The sequence below is a fragment of the Athene noctua genome, chromosome 11 (assembly GCF_965140245.1).
Source record: "Athene noctua chromosome 11, bAthNoc1.hap1.1, whole genome shotgun sequence".
NCBI classification, from domain to species: domain Eukaryota; kingdom Metazoa; phylum Chordata; class Aves; order Strigiformes; family Strigidae; genus Athene; species Athene noctua.
The window spans coordinates 6,906,410-6,930,573 of NC_134047.1; the positions used below are offsets into that span (position 1 = coordinate 6,906,410).

The 24,164-nt window shown below is 50.6% G+C and overlaps 2 protein-coding genes across 3 annotated transcripts in view; one reads left to right on the top strand and one right to left on the bottom strand.

The window, feature by feature from the left end:
• TMEM255A (transmembrane protein 255A) overlaps positions 1-7,446 on the bottom strand; it is a 29,557-nt gene extending 22,111 nt beyond the window's left edge. For both annotated transcript variants that reach the window (XM_074915233.1, XM_074915232.1), the window contains exons 1-2: positions 7,288-7,446; positions 2,903-3,045 (exon numbers count right to left, since the gene is read on the bottom strand). In XM_074915233.1, coding sequence (XP_074771334.1) covers positions 2,903-3,045; positions 7,288-7,345 — 201 coding nt within the window. In that variant the 5' untranslated portion in view covers positions 7,346-7,446. The remainder of the gene's footprint in view (positions 1-2,902; positions 3,046-7,287) is intronic.
• Positions 7,447-9,993: 2,547 nt separating this feature from the next.
• ATP1B4 (ATPase Na+/K+ transporting family member beta 4) lies at positions 9,994-24,147 on the top strand. Its single transcript, XM_074915642.1, has 8 exons — positions 9,994-10,056; positions 12,799-12,961; positions 16,325-16,453; positions 17,294-17,398; positions 17,686-17,882; positions 18,504-18,560; positions 19,271-19,366; positions 20,293-24,147. The coding sequence occupies exons 1-8, from the start codon at positions 9,994-9,996 to the stop codon at positions 20,452-20,454; spliced, it is 972 nt and encodes a 323-aa protein (XP_074771743.1). The 3' UTR covers positions 20,455-24,147.
• Positions 24,148-24,164: the final 17 nt, after the last annotated feature.

Here is a 24,164-nt window from a genome sequence, read left to right on the forward strand (position 1 = left end):
GCCACCACCTTCTCCAAGTAACTGGAGTTTTACAGCTCAATTTCAAGCCCAATACCTGGGAGATCCAGGCATTAGCAGCAACATGGATCCAGGCCCTATTTTCAGTCTGGTGATGTTTAGCAGCAAGGAAGTTGTGTGGCAACACACACCTAAGACAAATGCTTAAGAAAAATGTTTTGTGCCCCTTGATCTTGATCCAGCACATTTAAGAGGAATGTCCACATGGTGTTTCAGGGCAGCCTCAAACCATAAGGTAAAATACTTAAGATAACTTAATTCAAAAAAAAGAAATTAGCAAGTCTGTAAATCCAACAGATGAAGACCAAATACATCAGTGGATTCTCATGAATTAATAAGAATTCTCATTGCATTAATGGGAAAACCACTCGTTCTTCTATGAATGGGGCAAAGAGATCTTAGTAGTCTGCATCACTTGCATCACTTATTTGCTGGTGGATGTGATCCTCTGGGATGTCTGCTGAAAGGAGGACAGGACACAAAATGAATGCGATTTCCAGAGTAAAGCCCCAGGCCAACATGCTTGACAAGGAACCATTACAGAAGAGGTTTGCCAGTCAAAGCCTAAGAACGGTCAGTCATTTACACAGATGTCGGAACCTGGTATTACTTGGAGACAACACACATTATCTTACAGCTCAGGCATCCAGCCATGGGCAAGGATATTTCCCACAGATGCACAGTGGGGGTGTTCACAGATGTAGTCGAAAGTGTCAGTGGTTATGGAGGAGGGTAAAGGCAGTCTGGCTACAGGACATGTCATTGCACCCTCTGCTTCAGCTTCTCCAGTTGCACCGATGAGAAACTGCACTGTTTGGGGAAAAAAAACCCCAACAAAACCCCAACTAAACAAAATCCCACTGATGTGTGGAAGGTCTCCAGTGCCCACTTCTGTCCTCCTTCTGGGGCAGAGACCAGGGAAGATTATCCCAATACCAGACAGCCACTTCTTTGCATGTTTCCTCCTTGCACAAGAGGTGTTTACCCAAGACACCCAAGCTAAAGGAGGAAAGGACGGTGCATTAGGCATGGCAGTGATGAGACATCTGATGTCCCATGAGATGATCCCATCCATGGATCTAGTCCATGCATGAAGAAGCCACCCAGCACACAAAGAGACTTCTAGCTCTATCTTTTCCTTAGCAATGCAGGGCACTCAGGGTATGACGCACAGTGGTGCACCACTAAGGGTGCACAGAACCCCTGATGGAGATGCACGCAGGCCTAGCATTCGTGTGAAGTTCTGGATGACAAGACCTGCAATGAGCTGCTTCTTTGGGGCTGTGGAAGCCACCTGCTTGGGGACAACTCACTGAATACTCATGCACCACAGCAAGCCCTTTTTCCACAGTAAAGGGAGAAATCCCAGCTTGTTACGAAACACAGCTATTTTAAGCACCTGCTGAAGCATCCAGCAGCACACTGAAATGTTTTTCTGTGCAGGGAGAGAGGTGAGGTCATTGCATATTTCCACGCAGCAGATTAATGAACTGAGAGGGGGAATTTGGTGACAAACTGTCAGAGTGCCTCTGAATAAAGTAATTCAACGCCCTTCCCAAGTCCAGGAATTCATTAATTCCTTGAGTAGACCAAGTCTTATAAAAGCCTAAGCAATGCTGACGTTCCTGGAGCATAAATAGCATAGAAGATGTCAAGGGGATGTGAACAACAGGATCTAGCCATCTGCATCAGTCTGCAGGACCTGCTCTGCAGCACAAGATTCAACTCGGGCTGACAGAGCGTAGGCTAAGTGCGGAGAGCTTGAAGGCAGCCTATCACCTTTCTCAACACTTTCCTTCTATATTTCTCTTTAAAAAAAAGATCAGGCCTAAATGCAAGAGTTACTGGGACAAGCCAGAAATTCATTCCTAAACCAAAGAGGCCAAATGTTCCATGCTAATGGCTGTAAAGGGGCTTTCTTCAGTCACAGAAGAGCTTGTCCACCGAGAACTATAAACCTCCCTGAGACCGGCAATATGTGGCAAATAAATCAAACCGCAACAAGGCGGGAACAAGTCTCCACCTAGTTACCTGTACTGGCTTTAAGCCTCCAACTTGGAGGCTCTAAACCTAAAGGCACAGCACTCCACAGCTGTTACACCAGGAGCCTCTAGCTGGGGAGCTGCACTTACGCTCAACCTGTTTCTGAGCATGCCTCCAACATGCACAGGGACAGACCAGGACTTGCTTTGCAGCTCGTGTTAGACCTCTGCTCAGGCCGGGAGGGGCATGATGTACTTGCCCCTTATGCTTCTGCAGGAGGTTATAAATCTACTGGCAAGAAGGCTGGGCACCAGTGGTCTTCTCTAAATTAAGCCATTTGAAGCTACAAGATCGTCCTTTCCCATTTTCATCCATCGGTAACAAAAAGAAGAAATGGATGTACTAGCTGCTTTGATGTGCATGCTCCCCTGGCAAGCTGCCACAGCTATTGCTAACGTGCTTCTCCTCATTCAGGGACTCCAAATCTGCAAGTGAACTTTGTGACCACGAGTTCACATGAATAGTATTTCAAGACCTGGTCTCTCAACTGTTCTTGGCACCAGTGGTCCTTCTCTGCCTTACTTCTGTCCATGGTTAATGCAATATAGCAAACAAAGAAGTTCTAATGTTGCTTTGACTGACATAAGACCTATTTATCTGTCTCACTGTTAGCTCAAAAGCATGTTACTACCTAAGCTCAGAGGAAGCTGCCACTTAGATGGGATTTTTGCATGGGAATGAGCAGCAGGTGCAAAATAATAATAAAACAAATAAATCAAATGGCAATGAAGTAGCTGAGCATAATATTCAGGACAAGATCACCCTTTATAACATTCGCAGCATTACAAGGGACTTTGTAGGCAATAAGTTTTCTAGACCTACCTAGGAGTTCTATACTTACAATAACCCCTGGGTAATAACCTCCAACAGTCACATTTTGGGTTCTTGTTGTAGCAGCTAGGCCCACCGTTAGAATTAATACTGACACAATGAGGAGAGTCACAGTTACGTAGAGGGAATTTCTTTTTCTTCTATTGAACGACCCTAAAAACACACATACACAACAGAATTTGCTGATTCCATCTGGGGACAGTCACAGTACCGCGAACTTCTCCTCCCACCGTCAATCACATCATGGTGAATTTTCTTCTGACTTGAGAATATTTTTGGGTTCAGCTGTCGCTTTTCACCTTCACTAACATGCTCTATCAAGTGTTACTAGGGCATCTGAATTCACGTTTTCTTATCATTGACTTATCATTGCTCTGACGTAGATGAACCAGAGCCTTAAGAACTGTAACTTGGCAAAGCTCATTTGGATACATGGGAGCCTCCCAACCCCTCTGGCCTGGGGCAAATGAACTAATGAGAAATATTACCATCAGGCATTTATATATTTTCTGATCTGTCTAGTTATATCAAGCTAAATAACCACACTGTATGCCTTTGAGGGGGGAAATCTTGGCTGTAATCATAAGGCATCCACAATTTTCCATGCAAATGAGACATCACCAGTAACAGCCACTTCTCCTCCTCCTGTAGTATCATCCTCTACTTTCAGCAAGGACCAGGTATTTTTAGATGCTTGAATAATGAATTTGTGGATTACTAAAACTCATCTGCAGCTGCCTGATTATGATTTTTTTCTTTTGTATATTTATAGATCTCCCAAATGAGCATAAATATAAAATAGTGATTCCATCAGCCAAGAGGAAAGCTGGCTGCCATGTTACACTCAGCAACATCCTTAGGTGTGTTTGTTCAGCGTGTGCTCCGCCATCTTTACATCACTTTGTGGAACAGTCCTTCTGATTATATTTCATACATTATGTAGACATAACCCATGACCAGTGAGAGTGGCTGGTAGGATAACAGACTGTAACAGTTCCCTGCCGTGCTCCCTGTGGGCTGCTGGGGCCATCCAGAATCCCATCCCCGCAGCATGGGGCTCTCCAACAAACCCTGGGAACAGGTAAAGGTATTTCCCAGCACAGAGGCTCCCAAGTGATGTCCATGCTATCAGCATTTCTCAGGGTGTTTCAGAAAAGGACAGGGACGTGTCCCAAGAGCAAGGAGCTGCTTCCACCATCACTGAGTGTATTCCCGAAAACAAACCATGTTGGGAACCCCCATCTGAGGTGTTCAGGGGCTCCCTGACAGCCTGTATGAGGTGAGATAGAGCACCTGCAGAAAGGCCGGGAGGAAAGACTCAGCCAAGTCAAGCACAACCTCCTTGTCCAAATTCTCCAGGGAGAGGAGCACACCAGGCCTTGCTGAGCAGCTTTCTGTCTTGAAGGTGTACGCCCCAGAGGCCCTTCTTTAGGGTCTGCATATATTTGCAGCACTGCTGGAGAGATCTTTTCACCCTAACAGCTATACCGATGCAGCCATACGGACACACACTGGTGTAAGTTATCTCCTTCCCTCTTCAGGGACAGCTCTCCCCAGGGAAAAGCGCAGCAGCTCCCTGCTCCTCCGAGGCGACCCACCAGCCGTGCTGCTGTGGGAGCGCTCCGTCTCCGTGCTGGTCCATGCTCGGGGCTGGCACGGCTGCCATGAGCACCGGGCGGGATCATTTCACTTACACCAACCAGATGAACTTGAAATCACAGACAAGTCCTAAACCTGGGACTTAAAAACCCAACGCAAGGAGATGAAAGGCAAAATAGGTTTATAAAGAAAAGCAACATCCTTTTTGACTGAAGTGTCTCTGGAAGGAAAGGTCTCCACCCACAAACCTTCTGCTCATGTCCTGGAGCACAACTGTGGCTACACCACTGGGACAACACTGGGTCTAAGAGCAAGGAGCCTGACAGCTAGTTAGTCCTTAGCTGGAATGAACAGCTAGACAGTTACTAATTTCAAACAAAATAAAATAACTTCTAGAGAACACTAAGATCCAGGCTGGATCTTTTATCAACGATCCTTACGTTTTTCATGCTATTTTTTACAGGATGGAGATAAAGGTATCCAACTGTTTGCGGCAGTCTGCATTTGGGGTTAAGCTTTTTATTCTCCTAAATCTGCCAAATAAATCAACAATACAAAATCTAGACTTCTAAAGCATTTAAAATTCATCAAGATATCAGGTGATTCTGCACATATTGCCTCCCAAATACTACAGCTTGTGCCATGCTCCAATTCGAATATAATCATTTAAATACAAGTGTCACATAAACATCTTAAAATCCAAAGTACTGGCACCAAAGGTTTAGCTGAACAAAACTCTGGAAAGTGGAGAAAAAATTACTACTTCTTACATAGATTAGTTCTGAAAGGAGAGAGTGAACCTGTCTTGCTTACACACATGGTAGATAACCAAAATTTGATTACCGTTACAGTTTGGCTGGCAAGTGAGCAGAAGGTAAGTAAAACCAGCCGTATGTTCCTTACACAGCTTAACTCTTTACAGTTAGGCTCTGTGTGTGTGCAGATGTTTGTGTGCCATGCAAAACCACCCTGCAGAGCACACCAGAGCAAGCGTTGTGGGTACGTGAGCACAACATTTACACACACAAAGGATATTCCTGCAGTTCCACCAGAGATGCTTCAAAAAGCGACAATGAAAAAAACTGCAAAATGCGCTCTCTTCCTCAAAACCAGAGTATTTTATAATAGCATTTCTGCAGGAAAACACTCTAAAAGCAGCAGGCTGAAACAGTGTTTATGGATTCTGAACTTGTTTTCCACTCTTGCATTTCTACATTGTTTCACAGGCACACACCAACATGCAATACAAAAGGTCTCCAATTGGAAAACCTTACAAAGCTTTTCAATATTCCTCATAAGATTAAAAACCAACCAACCAACCACCAAAATGCTTTTATTCCAAGCCCTGACAAACCAACCATAATCCTTTAACTTGATCTTTGAGAAAGATGCCAAATTGAAGAGATAATGCTATTACCTCCACTTCAGCTGTGTACTGGGACACTAATTCTGTTTTTCCTTTATCTTAAAACACATTTTGTTACTTGTGTATTGAGAAAGTGGTTTTGTACTTCTCTAAAGATGCTTGCCACTGCTTCAGCATACATGGGCTCATACTCAGTATCTCCACTGAAAGCTGCTGAAGGGCTGCACTGGCAAAATCCTCTCCACATTAATTTCTGCCTAAAGTATTCCCCACTACATCATTCTTCTCTTCACTGCTGAGCTTGGTACAGCTTCACACACAGAAGTGGAGCTACGACAGCTTTGCTATCTCTGCATTTAAGAAACAGTAATAGCCTTTTCTCTGTGCTTTATCCAAATTAGGTATCTCCAAACTTGCAGCGTTGTGGTGGTTTGAAACTCTGTGAGGAAGGTGTGAAGAAACTGGTGCTATCTATAGTCTGGCTATTTCTTTTGCTAAAATGGCACTCAGAATGTGGACAGGCTTCAGAAAGATCATTTTTATTTTAAGCCCTGGAACCATCCTCTTCTTACAGCTGCCATGTATAAGCACACTCTAAAACCAAAGATATAGTAGGTTTTGCCAGATTACTTTAAAAGTTTGCAATAATACATATGTTTGTACAGGCCCTGATTTACTTAAGATTTTTCTATCAGAAGAAAATAGACAAGATGGCACAGAAACAGCAACGACTTCTCCATCTTGTTCTTGGGGGGGCAAAAAAACCACGAATGAAGAATAAGCATAAAGCAGTCCAAGCTTTAACTTTCACCCTAAGGGAACGGAGGGCAAAGGGCAGCGAGCGGCTCTTCATGCCAGCCCTCCGCCTTTCGTTCCACTTCTCGGCTAAAAAACCACTAGTGAGCGAGCCGTGCCCCGCACCGCGCTCCGATCCGGGCCCTGCCGGCAGGCTCGGGGCGGGGGGTGCCGGCCTCCGGCCCGGCGGCTCATCCCCTGCTCGGGTGGGCAAGCGGCAACGATCGGCGGGCGCGGAGCGGTGCGAGGGACCCTCTGCCCTCCCCGGGGAGGCGGGAGCGCGGCCGGGGCCGCGGGCGCACACCCCCTCCCCGCGCCGGAGGATGCTGCGCGACCCGACCCGGGGGCTGCGCGGGGCCGGCGGCTGCCTCCGCCCCGGCACGGCGGGGGGGGGGGCTCTGCCGCGGCCCCGCACCGGGGCGGGGTGAGACGGACCGTCCCTCTGCGGCTGACACCGCGCGGGCAGGGGAGCAGGGCCGATGGAGGCGGCGGGCGCCCCGGCGGCGGACGGGACGGGGGGGCGGGGGGTCCGGCCCGGCTGGGGCGGCGGCGCCCCCGAGGACCCACGGCGCGCCCGCGGCCCCCGCGCAGCGCATCCTCCCGGGCCGGCGGGGCCCCCCCGCCGCGACACTCACCCACGGAGTCGGGCAGCGCAACGCCGCCCGGGCGCTGCTGAGTCAGGGACTGCCGCATGCTGCCGCCGCCACCGGCGCTCCCCGCCGCAGCCCGCCGGGCCACGGCGGCGGACAGAGCCCCGGCAGCGGCCCCGCCGCGCCTGCGCGCTGGGGAGGGAGCGGCGGGGCCGGGCCGCCCCGCCCCTGCCCCCGCCCGGCGGCGCTCGGCGGGGCGGGCCCGGCCCTGGGCCGGAGCCGTGCGGGGCGCGGCGCTGGGCGGCGGCGCAGTGTGCCCGTGCCCTAGGGGCCGCCTCCGGGGCGCTCCCGGCCTGGGAGGGGCTCAGCGCCCCCCTGGGGTAGGGCCTCCCCTGCCCTCTCCCCGTCCTCCCCCAGCCCCTGCGCACCCCGCAGCTCCCTGGCACCCCTCTGTGTGTCCCCCACACCCCGTCCTCCCCGTCTCCTGCCTCCCTGCAGCGCTGAGCCCCAGCGCAGCGCCGGTGGCAACCGCCTCGCCGAGGCCACTGGCCCGGTTTCGTGCCTCTCGGTGCTCTGAGATCTCTGCTCCGGTGGCCGTGCCTGTTGCTGCCCGTGCCCGTACCACGGAGGCAGCGCTCCCAGGAGAGCCCGCGGGCTCCCGGCATCGCCGGCCGAGCAACCGGGACAACCTCTGTTTTCCGTATTGTGTCTGTAAAATGGGGATAAAAGCATCTTCCCATCAGGCTTCATAATTGCTTGTAAATCACTTTAATGCCCTGGGCTGAGAGGTGCTAAGTGCAAATCATGTAATTATTTCAAGCCAAAGCATATTTCACCAAGTTAAAAGAAACTAATCCTATCTCTGCTTCAAAAAACCCCACACTTTTATTGGATAAGAGCCTAATTACAGCTTCTCCCAGGAGAAAAGAGAAAGCGTACACTGACAGCGGTGCAAGAGGCAAGTTACAAATGCCCAGATCAATTAATGACAAAGAATGCATCACCTCCAGAGAAAACAGCCGTTACTTACCTCAGATGAACTAGAGGAGCCCAGTGCTCACTGTTTGTGCCTCACCTGGCAGCAGGGCTGGCACTGACCCCTCCTGCTCAGTTGCCCCCACTCCATCCCAGCGATGGAGGGGATGGGTCTTGGCTGCCTCCTCTGCTCCTGCCAGGGCCAGGCTGTGTGGCAGCACAACCGCTGTGACAGGGCGCGTGTGCCCCTGGGAAGCTGCTGGTACCCCCTAATGACACAGGCTGCGTTAAATCCCTGTGTCTCATCCCAGCTCACCAGCTTTGGACAGGCAACTCTCCGGCCCTGAGGCTCCAGCCTGGCCAGGGAGAGTCGGCTGTGGGCATGGCTGCCCGCATGCCCTCCTGCCGAGCCCGGGCAGGCACCGGGACCGAGCCAGCCCTGCCTGCATACCCGACACAGGCATGCAGCAGCCCTGGCCAAATCGGCACAGACCGAGGCAGCTGCCAGACCTCTTTCTTTCCCACTGCGCCCATTTATTAGCACAGCCGGTGAGCGGCTTTCAGCCATGCTCAGGAGAGGAAAGGGAGAAATGGTGCTTTGCCTGCTTGGACGGTGCAGTGCAGCCCTGTGGGAGCCCCGGACCAATGTCCCCATGCTTGGGGCAAGACAGCCTTTCCCCACAATTGAACAGGGGCTGGCTCTCCCAGGTTGCCGGCCCCATTGGGAATGTGCCAAGAGAATGAGCTGTGGATAGTGCTGAGCTCCTGCTGGGACAGATGGTGTAAAACAAGCCCCACCGTTCCTCCAGAGCTGGATGGGGCACATCCAGGGACAGGCAGCCCTTGCATGCTGCCATCACACCGCTGGAGCCTTTCCAGGCACTGCTGCACGTGTAGGGTTTTGGTGAGGCTGGCCTGATACCAGTGCCCTGTCCCCCCGCTGCCCCCTGCACTCCCAGCCCCTGGCAGCAGCAGGACTCCAGCACACACCCCCTGTGCCCCTAATGCACCATCTTGTGCCTGTAATTCACTGGTGGGAGAAGATCTGATAGTGCCTGGCCCCAGTCTGCAGGGTGTTACAGCAAAATGTCCCTTTGGGTTTTTCCCCCGTGGCGGTGGCCGGCTCTTAGAGCTGGGATGGGGAAGGTGACGCTGAATGCTCCTAGCTGCTGTCTCAGTTCGAAGGAATAAATATAGATCTGCCCCTTGCACTACCCCTTCACTGCAAAAGAGATTTTGCAAGCATTAACCACGGCCCTGCTGTGACTGACAAGCACATCTTGACAGACACATGCAGCCACCAAAAGCCCTAGCAATTTGCTAATGTTTATTAACAGTTACACGATCTCCCTGGGGCAGAGAGCCCGGCTTCCCCATGTAGGGCGCTGCCTGGCACTGATGAGAACTTGGGCGCGGGGCAGGATGCTGCGAGGGTGCTGCAAAGGGCACCAGATGCCAGGGGGCTTGGGATGGGATCCTGTTGCGTTGAGCTCACCCCTCTTAGGAAAGCAAGTTATTTTTTGATCCACTTCTGAACACTGAAGTCCTGCAGGGTAGGGAGGGGAAGCAGCGTGGTTCCCTGCAGACAGGCAAAGGTCTTGATGCAGCCATGCTCACTCAGCCTTTTTTGGGGGTGCTGCAGGGTTGGGGAGCTGTGCCTGTGGGTCCTGGAGAGCCGGGGCAACGTGGCACCTCTGATGGGGCTGGTGGTGCTGGGCTCAGCCCGGGGCTCCTGTGGTGCTGACGCTCACGTTTCTCTGCATTTGCCACCCAGGGATGGAGGGGAACGCCAGCGCTGGGGGCATGGAAGACCAGCACAGGAGCTCCCACTGGAAGGCGGTGAGTCTTTTGGGGTCTGCTGGCCACCCTCCGAGAGATGAGTCAGGGGCTGCTGCCAAGGAACTGCTTCGTGGCTGATAAATATAGCTGCTTTGCTTTAGGAAATGCTGTTTCATCCCTTAGGCAAAGTGTAAACACTTTGCATGGGGAGGGGAAGGGGCAGCAGGGGGTCTGGTTGGTGGTTCTGGGCAGCCAGGGGGGCTAGGAGGGATGGGGACACCTGGGCATGGGACACCCTCTGCACACCTGGCTTTCAGCAGGAGGACCCACTGTTGAGAGCTGACCTGGTCTGGCGTGAGGATGGGGGAAAGCCCCTGATCTCCCTCAGGGCACCCACAACCGTCAGCACAGTGTGATGCCACGAGGGATGAACCCCAGCTTTGCTTTGACGCCTGGAGTCACCCCATCTGCCACGGCAGGCAGCAGCCTGGGGCCATCCAGGGTCCCAACAGGTCTCACTGTGGTTGTGCCCCCTCCCCGCCACAGTACGCTCCTACCCCGGCTTCTGCTGCTCTTGCTGCTCCTCCTGCCCCTTGGCTGGGTGCAAGGGGCTGCTCCAAGACCATCTCTAGTCCTGGGCTACAAAGATAAAACACCTGTGATGGGTTGCATTCCAGGCCTAACCTAGCTCCCCAGCTCAAGGACCTCTGGCAGGGACCCGGCAGCGAGGTAATCCTGTCCTGTCTGCCTGCCCCACAGAGACTTCCCTGCCCACGGGGAGAACCCGGGCCCCCCTCAGCCTTCCTATGCTGCCACAGAACCCCCATGGCCTCTCCCAGCAGGTGGAACAGGACCCTTCATCAACTGCTGGATAAGCAGCACGGAGCCAAAAGAGCTGGAAACTTTTCCCTCCTTGCAAAAGCCGTCTGCAGGGCAGAGCTGTGGGGTTCCCCGGGTGAGAGCCCACGGGGGACCGTCCCCATGTCTTCCCACATCTCTAAGCATTGGTAGCAGCTTCTGGGTGAGGGCTCTACATACGGCATACAGTCCATGCACTGTCCTCACTGCCTCCCAGCTGCAGCTGGTGTGAAATCCAAGGGGCTTTTCCCAAAGCAGTACTAAGCATCGGTGCAGAGTCCCTGCGAGCAGTCCCTGCTGCTCTGGCAGTCTGCGAAAATGTTTCCAGAACAGCTGCGGTCTTTTATTTAATGAGGAGGAGAATGGGAGGAAGGAGAACTCCTCCTCCTCCTCTTCTTCCATCACTTGCCCCCGTGTGGGTGTCCTGGCAGTTGGCAGGCCCCACACCTCCTCTCTCATGTCCCTGTTGAAGGCTCAAGCTGCGGCTGCTGCTTTCCCACTCCAAAATCCTCTGCTTCCATCAGCCCTGAATGGTACAGGGCTGTGGCCACGCAGGAGCTGGCTCAGGAAGGACTTCAGACAGGGTCTGGGACCCAGGCCAAGCATTGCCTTCGCTATGCTGGCGGCCACGGGCATTTTGCCGGCAGCAGCGCTCTGACGCAGGCGAGCTCCCAGAAGAGCCCCACTGGGGCTTTAACTGGGTCTGATCAGGGCAATCAGTGCAATGATGATGGCTTAGAGCCCCCCTGGGTCTGGCCCAGGCTCTCCAAGGCATGAATTTGTGCTTTGGAGTTGGTACTCAACCCCCTTCTCGCTGTTTTGCAGAATTTCTGTGTCTGAGCAGAGTTTAATCCCCCCCTGGTTCGATGGTGTTTTCAAGCCAGACTTTCTGCCAAGCTGGCGGTTGGTTCCCGGCTCCCCCAGGACAACCCATGGGGTGTAAATATCTCTCGTTTGTTGGCCCTGGCTCCAACAGGTGCCCGTGGCCAGTGGGTTTCCATGGCCCTCAGCACAGACATGGGCCGATCATGCCGGTGATGCTGTGCTTGCAGCGGGCACGGCGGCCTCAGGGAGACGTGGCCGGGGCCCACGCGCGTGGCCCTGACGCAGCCGGGAGTGGCTGAGTCCTGCAGCAGCATTTACATTAAAGTGTAGGGAGGTGATGAACCCATCCAGATCTCAGCATCGCCCCTTCTCCCAGCGGCACCTGGCTCAGCCCTGCCCCAAGCTCAAAGCAAGGTCTGCACCCTCTCCCACCTTGCTGTCTGCCTTTGGAGATGTAGAGCCTGCCCAGGTTCAAGGGGCATTAGGAGTGGCTGCTGCAGCTTGTCTCAAGCAGCTCTTGATCAGGCACAGGTACAGAGAGATTTGTGTTCCCGAGCTCCAGACAAAATGAGTTTTCACCACTGAGGCAAAAAGCAAACTCTCCCCACCTGGAGAGATGCTTTTCCCTGGAACTTAGTGTAATTAAAAAATAACAACACAGGGATTTCTCCAAAGACTAAACACTTGCTCGCATGCCAAGAAAAACAAACCAGATGACCTTTTAAATAATGTTGCCTGCTGTCATCTGTGGTAGCACAGAAAACGTGCCGTTGAGCTCAGAGATATTGAAGAAGCGTGGGAACAACCCCAGTTCTTGCAGCTCACAGGTTTTTCTTTGGTCATGTTCATGCAGGTGATAAAAGATGAGTTTCTGTAAATGCCAGGACAAGGAGACAGTACCCACTGTGACGGCAGTGACGTACATGTCATGGAAAAATGGATGCTGGGATCTAAGCAATCTCAAGTCAGAACAGCCAAAACTGCCTCTCTTTAACTCAAGAGTGATGATGGGAAAATGGAAATTTGAAACATTTCCAGCTATTAAGTGCTTTTGCATTTATTTTTGGCCAATGAGATGTTCAGCTTGTGTGTGGGGGTTGTGTTCTGTAACTTTTCCAGGAAAATAAGCATGAGGAGAAGGTCCAGGATCCTGACAGAGGGGAGGACGACACCAAGGCAGAGATGGGGAGCAAAACCTGGGCAGACCTGGCTGGAGAGATGAAGATGTTCCTGTGGAACCCAGAGGAGAGAACATGCCTGGGGAGAACAGCCAAGAGCTGGGGTAGGTCCTTGCTTGAGTCCTGCTTTCAGGGATCATTGCCTTTTTTTGCTTCATGGTGGATGCACTTGCCTGTGAATGTCTGTAATAGCTTGGACTGACCACCCCTAGCCTACGTTTTCAGGATAGATGTTTCTAACCAGAGCAATAAAGGACTAGTAAGGAGGACAAGCAGAAAACCTTGGGAAAGTTACCCTTGGTCTGGATGTTAATGTTTACTGAGAATGTGAAAGCAAAGATTTTGGGCTGTCCAGACCATGTACTGGGAAGAAATTAGGAGCCCAAGCAAGCACGGGGGTTGCAGGTCGGTCTGCCACAGACACACACCTCTGCTGTTACCAGTGTCCCCGCTCCTGTAAGTCAGGAGCCCATGGGGAGGTGGGGTTGTCAGTGTTGGTGGGGGAAGAGTGCCCGAGTTGTGGGGCAGGCGTTTTGGGGAGGGTGCACACTGCAGGGCCGAGCAGCCCACTTTGCTTGCGTGTGCTCTGGCTCTGGGGCAGGAAGGGCTGGTCATCACTCACGCCGCAGCTTCCCGGGGCATGACATGGTGCCCACAGCAGAGCCTGTGTGTGCTACCACAGTGGGCCAGTGGGCTGGGACGTGCCAGTGAGGGTTCTGAGCACCCTCTCTGTTTTATCTGTATCCACATGGCCTTCAAAAATTATTTCAGAGCCTGGAGATGCCCTGGGTGGTTAAGTGCAGCCTGTGGCTGTGGGGTGGGCACTGCTTCAGGCTCAGTCCAAGACCAAGGTGCCACAGCACACATGATGCCGTGGAGCCTTTGCAGCACTGTTCTCCTGACAGCACATAGACACCACAGCGGAGTGAAAGTCCCCAACCTTAGAGCAGCATCATGTGCACATCCTCACTGGTGTAAGGCCACAGATTCTCAGCGGCTGCTCCTCAGTGTTTGCAGTCCTCAGCAGCTGGCACTGGCAACATGCTCACAAGCCCCACAGCCTGCCTGTGACCCCACCAAGTGCTCTGGGTCTCCTGCAAAGCCTGTGGGGACAGGCAGGAGAAACAAAGCAAACTGCCCATGAGCACTGGAGGAGTCTGAAAACCCTCAAGCACGAGTCTGGGGCAGGCCTTGAAATCTGCATTTGCCTCTCTGTGCCCTTTGCCAGCCATGGAAGCAGCCCAGGTTTGCTGCTCTTTTGCTGGATGGGAAGGTGCAGGAGCAGTATGGGGGTGACAGTCCTTAGCAACGTGGGTTTGGGGTTCTGGAGGCTCTGCTAGGTGCTGAGAAAAGCCCTGTGAGAGGACTTGCTCAGGCTGGTGTGGATGTGGCCCTGGGTGGCTACTGCTGGAAGTTATTTATATACAGCCTCGGAGAGGGTGCAGTGTTCTCCTGTGCCCTGGGAGCATCCTGGTGTGTTACACAGCCCCGCTGCCCTAAGGACATACACACACTTGGCTGCACACGTGTGTGCTCACATGTCCTACAGGGGGACAGGAAAGAGGCAGCGAAGCTACTGTGAAAATTTTTTTTTTTCCTAAAATTAGAGCATTTAGAGGTGAATGGAGCTGAACTCTCCTGCTCTCATCTCACAGGTGAGGAGGAGGGAGTTCATCCAGCCTGGGGCTGCTCCTCCATGCTGGCCCTGAAGGTGGTCCCCAGGGACAGGGGGGTCAGGGGTCTCATACTGCCAAAATACAGGGAGCCAGCTGGCCACAGGGTCAGCACTGGAGGCCCCAGCCCTTGGGAAAGGCTGCACCCCCCTGCTCTGCTGGTGACAACGCTTCCTGCTGTGCTGCAGGAAACATAAGAACAGGAATGGTAGCAGCACCGTGTCCCAACATGCACCGACTCAGCACCCCAGCAGCAGCTCCAGCCCCGCCAGGCTGGTGCAGAGGCACTGTCCCAGCAGCCTTGTGACAGGGCTGGACATTGTCCCCGCTGTGCCATCGGCAGCAGTGATAGTCCCATCCGCCCCAGCTCGACCCGCAGCAGGACAGGGACCCACAGTGGTTCCCAGCATCATGGCCCTGACAGAAGCACGGCAGGAGCACACATCTGCGTTCCCAGGGCTCCCTCCGAGATGCCGGCACGTTTCTCCTGGGAAATGTTTGGGTTAGGGCTTCACTTTGCTTTCTGAGTTGCTGGGTTTTTTTCATAGGCTGTGGCCTCTTGAGACATCCTCAGCCATCAGCCTGGTCCGGAGGAAAAACAAACCCATTCCCTGGACGTCAGGGCTATGAAACAGCCAGCGGTGCCACAGCCCCCAGCGATGCCGAGCCCCCATCTCGCTACAGTCCCAGCGCTGGGGTCCCTGCCACGCAGGCGACGGGACCCAGGGCAGGAGCATCACCCCACATCCCCCAGCGGGAATTCGTATGTGCTGAAGCCACTGGGTGCTCTTGCCATGCCTAGAGGGGGTGGGAAGGGCAAGAGCCAAGGTCAGGTCTGTCTGTCGGAGAGAGAGGAGGCAGGTGGACACGTGGATCTGGTCCTGACCCAGCTCTGGGAAGGGCTGTTACCAAAAACAGTACTGAGAACTTATCAACACCAATGTGATGTAGATAAGCAGACACTCCTTTATTAGCAGCGCTGGGTGAGTAGGGGAATCGTCTCACGTAACTCATGTAACATGCTGATTATATAGGATACAATAATACATATTAATCAAGTGCTCATACATAAACATGCTAATTCCTGTAAATCACTTTAATATCCAGCCTCTTCCCGGTTATGTGCACTGGAGTCCTGAAACGAGTCTGGGGTGTAATAAGAGTCGGGGGTCCATGGGTCAGTGGCCGCCATCTCCCCCTGTTGGTATGACCTTTTACCTAGTTTCTTCATAACTTGGCAGACATAGTCAGGTTGTTACAGTTCATTTTCTCTAATTTCTATTAATCTTACCTTTTGACATGCAAACCAATAAAGTATTATTTCAGGATTAATAATTATTGAACTATGTGGCCCAGTGTGGTCTTGGTCTGAGACTTTACAGGTGAGCTCATCGAAGCATAGCTGGTTACATGGTTACACAGTGTTCCACAGTTACTTAAAACGATGTACAATTGTTCTCCAGGTTTTATAAAACTAATATGCTTATAAAATTCTATTTGGCTATTTAATTAAGATCATTTTTATTATAAACCCCCAAATCAACTTAAATCAATAACAAATCAATGACAATCAGTAACAGGGCCATGCAGCAAAATGGGTACAGAGCAAAACAGCAGCTGCCCGGCCCTGGGGCTGGGCAGGGAGGGTGTCTGGCTGGGAGTCCTGCACCCAACAGAGTCAGGGTCTGTGTGCAGAGGGGGGCTGCGAGCTCCCAACTCCATGACGGACTCAGAGCTGCGGAGGAAACCATGCCCTGGTTGCGATGACAGCAACACCCCCTCTCTCTTTTGCAGGCTTGATCTTCCTGTTTTACTTCATTTTCTACACGTGCTTGGCAGGAATGTTTGCCTTTTGCTTGTACGTGATGCTGCTCACGCTGAGCCCCTACACACCTAGGTACCGGGACCGCGTGTCCCCACCAGGTATGTACCCCAGCCAGCCCGGCCTTGGGCACCCCTGCTGGCACCTGCCCAGCAAAGGGCTACCGAAACGGCGTGGCAGGGACCCGGGGTGAAGCCCTGCTGGAGCTGGAGCTCAACCAGCCCTCCATTACACAAGGTGTTAGAACTCACCTCGGGGCACTGACAGGGCTGCAGGTTCTTTGCAGAGGATCAGGCATCTTAAATAGCTCCATGTGAAGCATTCATTCTAATTGTACTAATTGTTATACTAGTTATGCTAAATATTAGGCTAATTATTCTCAAGGTAAACGAGTGAGTTTAGGCATTTCATAGGTGATGCCCATTCATTTCAGTTGCTGCTCCTTTATACTCTGTATCTTCAAAATAAAATATAAATTAAGAGTAGCTTTTATGCATTATTATTTGTGGGGGTCCTGGTGAGATAACATTCAAAACCTCCTTTCCCTATGACAGAAGCAGCATTTTCTCTGTATTTTCACGCTGGTGGGGAACATACCACCACCTCACCCTGTTCCCGGCCAGAGCTGCCTGCACGGCTGGGAGCATGGGGAACCGCTCAGCTTCCATGTGCAGCCCCAAGCCCCTCTCTTCCCTGCAGTGTTGCTGAGACCCTCCAGGTCTCCCATGTTTCCTGGGATATTTTGATGTGCATGGTGTTCTCTGGGTGTGAAATGGAGGTGAGAAATCAGCGGGTTGAGGAAAGAGTTTATTTGTGAGCTGGTTCTACTGCTCTTGTGCCTGTGCCCAGCTCCAAGCCCAGTCACAGTGCAAACAGCTCCTACAACACATGTCCCAAGCCTGTGGCCAGTCCACCCATGTCTGCTCTATTTCCTTCTCCAGGAGTAATGATCAGACCCTACTTGAATGGGTTCACCATTGCCTTCAACGTCTCTCAGCCCAGCACATGGCAACCCTACGTGGACAGCATGCACCACTTCCTAGCAGGTAAGCTCCTCGGCACCCCAGAAGTCATGATGGCAAGTTGTTTGCATCCATGCACACAGTGCAGGGGTCTCCTCCTGGGGTGCAGATCAGGTCTCGGCATCTCCATCTAGAAAGGGAGATCCCCATCTAGAAAGGGAGGCTCATAAGGTGGTCATGGAAACTTCTGTGGGAGGGAGTCTTGCCTTTCCAGTGGGACTTTCTAACCCCCTTGACACACGGATGTACTCTGAGAGTGTGGATCTGTGCAGGTCTTGAGAAACGTTAACAAGTCTCTTGGTCCCCACCAGCTTATGATGACAAAGTTCAAGAGGAGAAGAATATTGAGTGCATCTCAGGACGGTACTTCATCCAAGGGGGCAATGAAAGTGAGGAGAAGAAAGCCTGCCAGTTCAAGCGCTCACTACTGCAGAACTGCTCTGGCATTGAGGACCCAACGTTTGGCTACTCTAAAGGCCAGCCCTGCATCCTGCTGAAGATGAATCGGGTACAGAGAAAGCCAGTCATCTTAATTCCTTCTTTCAGTACATCCCAGTGTCATGAAGACCACGCAGGGCAGGGACTGAAACTCCTTCACTTCTCAGGCCCAGGGAAAAAGGGAACTAGAATCCCAAAGCCTGCTGGCTCATACCCACTAGAAAACATAAAACAGAAACACTACAACACTTGCTCAATTTGATTGCTGAGGCCTGAGTGCTTGGAGGGTCCTGTGCCAGGCCCCTGTGTGGGCAGAACTGAGCTTTAGGGCTACACCTCAGACCCCAGTCTCTTTATAATGGGAATTTTCGTAGAATCAAGTTTATCTGAAATCTTCTAACAGCATGGTGGCTCGGTGCATGCTGCTGCAAAAATAAATGTTGGGGGGATGTGCAGGGAAGTGGCTGTGTTGCTCCAGGGAGTCTGGGCTTTCTAGATGCTCTGGTCTGCCTCTGCTCTCAGGCCCGGGCAAGTTGCATTGCATGTGGTAGCAGACCCTGCTTCTAGGGGCATGGAACTCCTGTCCTGAGCAACATGATGGCGTATAGAAGAGCTTAAGCCCTTGAGAAGGGAGGCAGCACGTGCTTGGCACCGCCTTTCATACTAGCATGGATGTCTTTTGTTTTCGCAGATCATAGGCTATCGCCCTGGTGCTGGGGTCCCCGTGAGCGTAGACTGCAAAGTGCAGGTACTGCTTTTGTTTGTGCTCGGCAGTGTGGTGTGAAGGCCAAGTCTCTCCCTCTGATGGACCCCACTGATATCTGTCTTTGTTTTAGCCCCAAACACTCACAGACCCAGCGCTGCTGATGCCTCTGGGTGCAAGCAGGGATCAGTCCGCTGAGGACAGAGGCCACCAGTCTCCTGCTTCCCGCCCTGCCCCTCATCCTCCAAGCGCTGCCGGCTCCCGCCAGCCTCAGCGCAGCGCTCTGCTCAGCCCCCGCGGGCAGGGCTGGGTGCGGGGGTGCCCGCTAGAGCCTGCAGCTGGGGGGCAAGGGGCAGGGGCTGCTCACATCCATCCCTGTGAGCTCTGCAGGACACTTGGTCCTGGGGAGCACCCTGCAAGCCAAAAGCAGTGGGGTGAAGGAAGGGCTCCCACTGCCCCGTCAGCAGCTGGATCATACCCTTAGAAAACAATAAAGCAGATGGCAGCCACAGGGAGGGATCGACAGCAGCAGATTCTGCAACCCTTGCCTGTGCCTTCATAGCAGTGTTATTTTCTGGCTCAGTGCAGCAGCAGCTGGCTCTCCCAGCAAAACACACTGCGTGCAGGCAGGCAGGCGCAGCTGAGCCCTGACATGGATTTGCAAGAGATATCTGTATTAAAGCTCCTTCACCTTCCCCTGAAGGGAGCTGTATTTTCTCCATGTCCTATGTGTGTACCTTTTTTTGCAATCACAGAAAGGCAACGAGAGCAATCTCAGATCAGTCGACTTCTACCCTGGAAATGGGACATTTGACCTCATGTATTATCCCTACTACGGCAAGCTCACGCACGTAAGTAAGGACTCTGGCATCTTTGTTAGGTCTCCTTGGGAAGGAGAAGCCAGGAGCTGCTGCACAGACTACAGATGTGCTTTCTGGCTATTTTGGGCAGATGCAGGCAGGAGAGAGGCCATGGGCACTGGGATTACAGCACTCTATTTCTGTCTCTGACAAACTGCGGGAAATCCTTGGGGACTCCGGTTCCCTTTTGCCAGCAATGGAAATGGTTACATTTATCATCTGGAGACTAAGAGTGGCTTTGCTAACTCCCAGGAAAAGGTCTGAACACCAGCATTTTCCCAGGGTGTTATGGAAGTCAGGGGTTAGGTGGCACAAGAGGAAAAGGATGGGGCTTCTGTCAAAGCTATGACAAAGCCGCTTCAGGCTGGGTGGCTCAAAACAGAGCAGTCCTACATTGGTGGCTATTTCTGGACATGCTGGCCAGCACTGCTTTGGTCTGTGCTGGGCTGTACAGCATTAGGAGGTAACGCACTTTCACAACAAAAGCTGAAATGGAAGATGAGGCAGGCACCGGACTCCTATTGTCATGCTGCTGCTGGCTGAGGATGAGTAATCGCCCCAGATGCCAGGTCTGCATGTCCTCTGAGCACGCAGATCCAAGGGACACCACAGATTTCTTATTACAAGCTATAGGTCAGGTTTTAGAACAGCAGAAAGTATTTGAGAGTCCCATTATGCAGTGTTGCTTGTCCTGGCTAATCAACCCAAGAGACATGGTACAGTGCAAAACTCTTGCCATGATCCTGTCCCTTTGAGACACAGCTTCAGCATCCCCAGGAACCATGACGGACATCAGGCAAATGCACTCAGATGCCTGGGAACCGTGAACCAACTACTAATTATTTTTACTGAACAAGAAAGCACTGCCTGCTTTTGCACTCCCTTAAAAGTTACACTTGAATCTCCCTTCTTTTCAGGTCAACTATACATCCCCACTGGTGGCCATGCACTTTACAGATGTGAAGAAGAATTACATGGTCCCTATTCAGTGCAGTCTGAATGGGAAAGGTATTATCAACAACGTTAACAGTGACCGCTTCCTGGGCCGAATTATCTTCACACTCAGCATTGGAAAGTAGCCACTACAAACACTGGGCACTTAGTTTAAGTCAATCAGAGGCTTTTTCCTTTTAAAAGCATAAAGCCAGCATTTTTTCTGCTAGGAAAAACAGGCACATGGAGATTTTTGTTAATTTATTTTTGTTCATAGTTAGGAAACAAATGAGATGCAATGGAGCGTGGAACCACATTTTTCATCATCTGATGTAAATCATTATTAGTAAAAATTAAAAGTTATCTCCTGGGCAGAGAACCTTCAAAAGCAGTTCAGTTTTGATTTATAAAAATCTCTGTTGTCTGAACACTATTTTCATAAGGTCTTTTACGAGTGACCCCTGTGGAATGCATTTTTCCTGGCCTTAAATTTTAATCTTTACCACAGTTTTATGTGCATTTCTCAGGCAAAAGCTAGCAAGAGGGTAGTTTATTAGCACTGTTCTTGTTAAAATAATAAACAGCAAAAATTCTGGATTATGCCTGCAACAACACAGTTAAAAAGTGAAAATGTCAGAACTCAAAATGCCTCCTAGGATCTTCAGCTCCAGGAGCATCTTGACTGTAGCATTTTACACAGCATTGTTCAGCACACCCAAGGTGTTGGAGCAAAGGCCATGTAGAAAATCATTTGCCCTTGAACCTTTCCAACTGTTCCTTTCTGAAGTGGGAAGTTTAATGCATTTCTCCCTCCTCCTCCTCACTCCAGTACTTCTCTCTGCTCCAGGAATTCTCATCAAGTCTATTAAGCAGGGACAAGTGAAGGGAGCTCTTCTCGCCCTGTCATGCTTGCAGGTCAAGGGCTCCTCCTTCCCCAGTTCAGGCACGGAAGTGCCAGTGAAATATGTTAGACCCCACCAAATATTGGGGCCTGTTCTTCCCTTTTCCAGAGAGGTCATAGCTGTAATGCTGCAGGAAAGGCTTAGTCGTTTCATCGTAAGGGGCCAATGCTAGTATTAATCATAATCATCAGTTTATCATCCTCAAGGACCTATGAAGCACACCCGCCCCCATCAGAGCAGGGTGCTGCTAGCCTGAGCAACCTCTGCTGGGCAGACAGCCTGACCCTTCCCAGCCCGTCAGCACAGAGCCTTCCTATCCGACAGAGATGGACTACACTCTGAGAACACAGCAGGACAGGACGCCTTAGGATAATGTACTAGTTGGAAAGCACACTTACTAAAATTACTGACTGAACAAGAGCATTATGGTATGTTTGTCCTACATCCTAGTCCAGGCACTTCATCTGCCATCATTTCCTGATCTATATAAGTCTAAGAAGTCATTTTTTGTATTAAGAATAAAGCTACTACAGTAAAATTAACTCTACGGTACCATTCTTAAAACAGTGGTGTAAGAGATGCAGCCCAGGGCTTTAGCTCCCTGTGCTGGACAGTTAGGAACTGAATGTCAAAGCAGCATGTAACATGATCCTGGAATTTTGAGCACTTGATTAACCTTCTGGGGCCAAAGAGTTCAGAAGCCCAGTACAGTAAGACTCAAGTATCACAAACAACCAGCAGGCAAAACCTACTTACTAAAAATGGTTAAAAACCTAAAGCAGAGGTAGTTTGGGAACTAATTCTGTTCAGATGTGGTTATTCATATGACACCGACAGAACTAGGGCAACCCGATGGTTCTGCATGCACAACTCATCTGAAATGGCATTTCTGATCAACAAAAACTGGCTTCTGCCAATGATGCTGCTGCTGGGGTGGTGGCTCTTCCTTTGACATGAGAAACAAGTTAAACCCATGAACAGTTCTTTTAAATTTTTATTTCCATAGGATTCTGAAAGGAAACCAAACCCCTCATGCTTCAGGTCATGAAATTAACAGCCCTCCAGCTAGCCACAGGACAAAACTTTGTATCCAATCCGTACCTGCCTAGTGGAAGGATTTATGAAGCAGCTGGTCCTTTAGCAGACACTGGACCCATGCTTTGACCAAATCAACAAGGAAAGATCAACTAATCGGGATGTAAATACGTGAGCAGCTGAGAAGCCAAAGTTTCTGTTTCCCCACCAACATCCAGATCCGGTCACATTGGCAGTCCTGGTGGAAAAGCTCTCAGAGATTGCATGAATGTCTATTTACACTAAAACAAAGCTTTATAAATACTACAGGTAACTTTATTTTCCAGACACGTATTCTGCTTTCAGAATATTTGTACAGTCATTTCAATATTTGGAGAATTGTATACACCACTCTTTATGCTACAACCACCTTAAAGTGCTGGCTGAATTTTTTGACTTCTACTGAAGCCAAAATAATACTTTATATGTATATATAAAATATATATGTGCATTTAGCAAATTGCCATATTTTACTAAAATAACCTAGCAAAAGTGATGCAAAATACTTTGATCTGCAATCTGAGCATGAAACCATGGATGGAATCCATCTGCTGGCAGCAGAGAAGCCACACATTCTGACAAGCAGGTGTTACTGCAAAATTGCCATTCTCGAAATAATTCACCATTTACCACTGTGGCAGGGAAATCAAGTATTGCAAGAGCAAAGGTGCAAGACAAAAGACCAAGACAAACAAGCCCAAAGCACACAGTCCAACTCAGCAGCATTAAATTACACTCCTAAAAAATAGGACAACTTGGCTCAGGAGCCCATTTGTGGTACAAAAATCAGTTTTGTCAGATTCAGGCAAAGCTTATCTTTGGTCACAGTGAGAACAGGAATAATTGAACATACAGGTATTTCTCAAACATCAAAACTAACTCTTTAGAAATCTCCCTTCCCTGAATTGTGAGGCTGTTGTGAGTTACTTAGTAACATCAGTGTTGACCAGCTCCTTTGTGTATGTGAATTACAGAAGGTGCTTTCCCTACGACACAGATACAGGCTCAATGCACAAAGAGATTAAATATTAAAGCAGCTTTAGCAAACACTTGTTGCAGAGGACAGAAGCTTGTGTGGTGTCAGTAGCTCTCTGCAGACCTGGCCACTCTTTAGCTGTCCCACAGCTGGAAATTGGGGTTCACCAGCTGCAAGATGTACCAAAGAGGTTGAAGGAGCAAGAGGCTTCTTTCATCCTATCAACATGAACCTGGTGGAAATGAAGGTGAACATAACCACAAACAACTACCTTCTATTTTGGTATGGTTTAGATATAAAACAGAATCACAAAGGGTATAGCATTAATAACAAAGCAAGCATCTTCAAACAAGTCAGATGCTCTTATTCCTTTGGAAGTCACTTTCTTCACTACATTTATATATTAGTTTCTCCTTTATGACCAGCATTCCTCATATTAGAAATTTTGTGCTCTTACACTATTCAACTATTATTTGAGAGAGCAGTAATTAGGAAGTTAAAAGCAGATTAATTCTATCAAAACAGAATGGTTTTATATCTTCACTTGCATTCCTAGATCACAGCTTTTCAGAGATCCCCTGTTAATCCAGGAAAGCTGTCCAAAGGAACGGCAGGAATCTCTGAGCAATCTGTCTTCTTAGTCAGTCTTTGAGAGCTCTCAAAATACTCTTGAACCTCACACGGACCAGTGCTGAAACGCTGTGTAGTTTCTTTTATGTTCACAGAAAAGTGGAGACAAATTGCAGCTGGTGAGATTTCAGCCTCCCACCCTTGTTTCACAATTGAGCTCAGAACAAAAGGGAAAACACAGTCAAACAGAATAGCACAGGACACATTTCCTTTAGCAGACTGTTGGCTTTTTTAAGTAGTGAAAGTTCTCCAGGACTGAGCCTTATCTTCACAA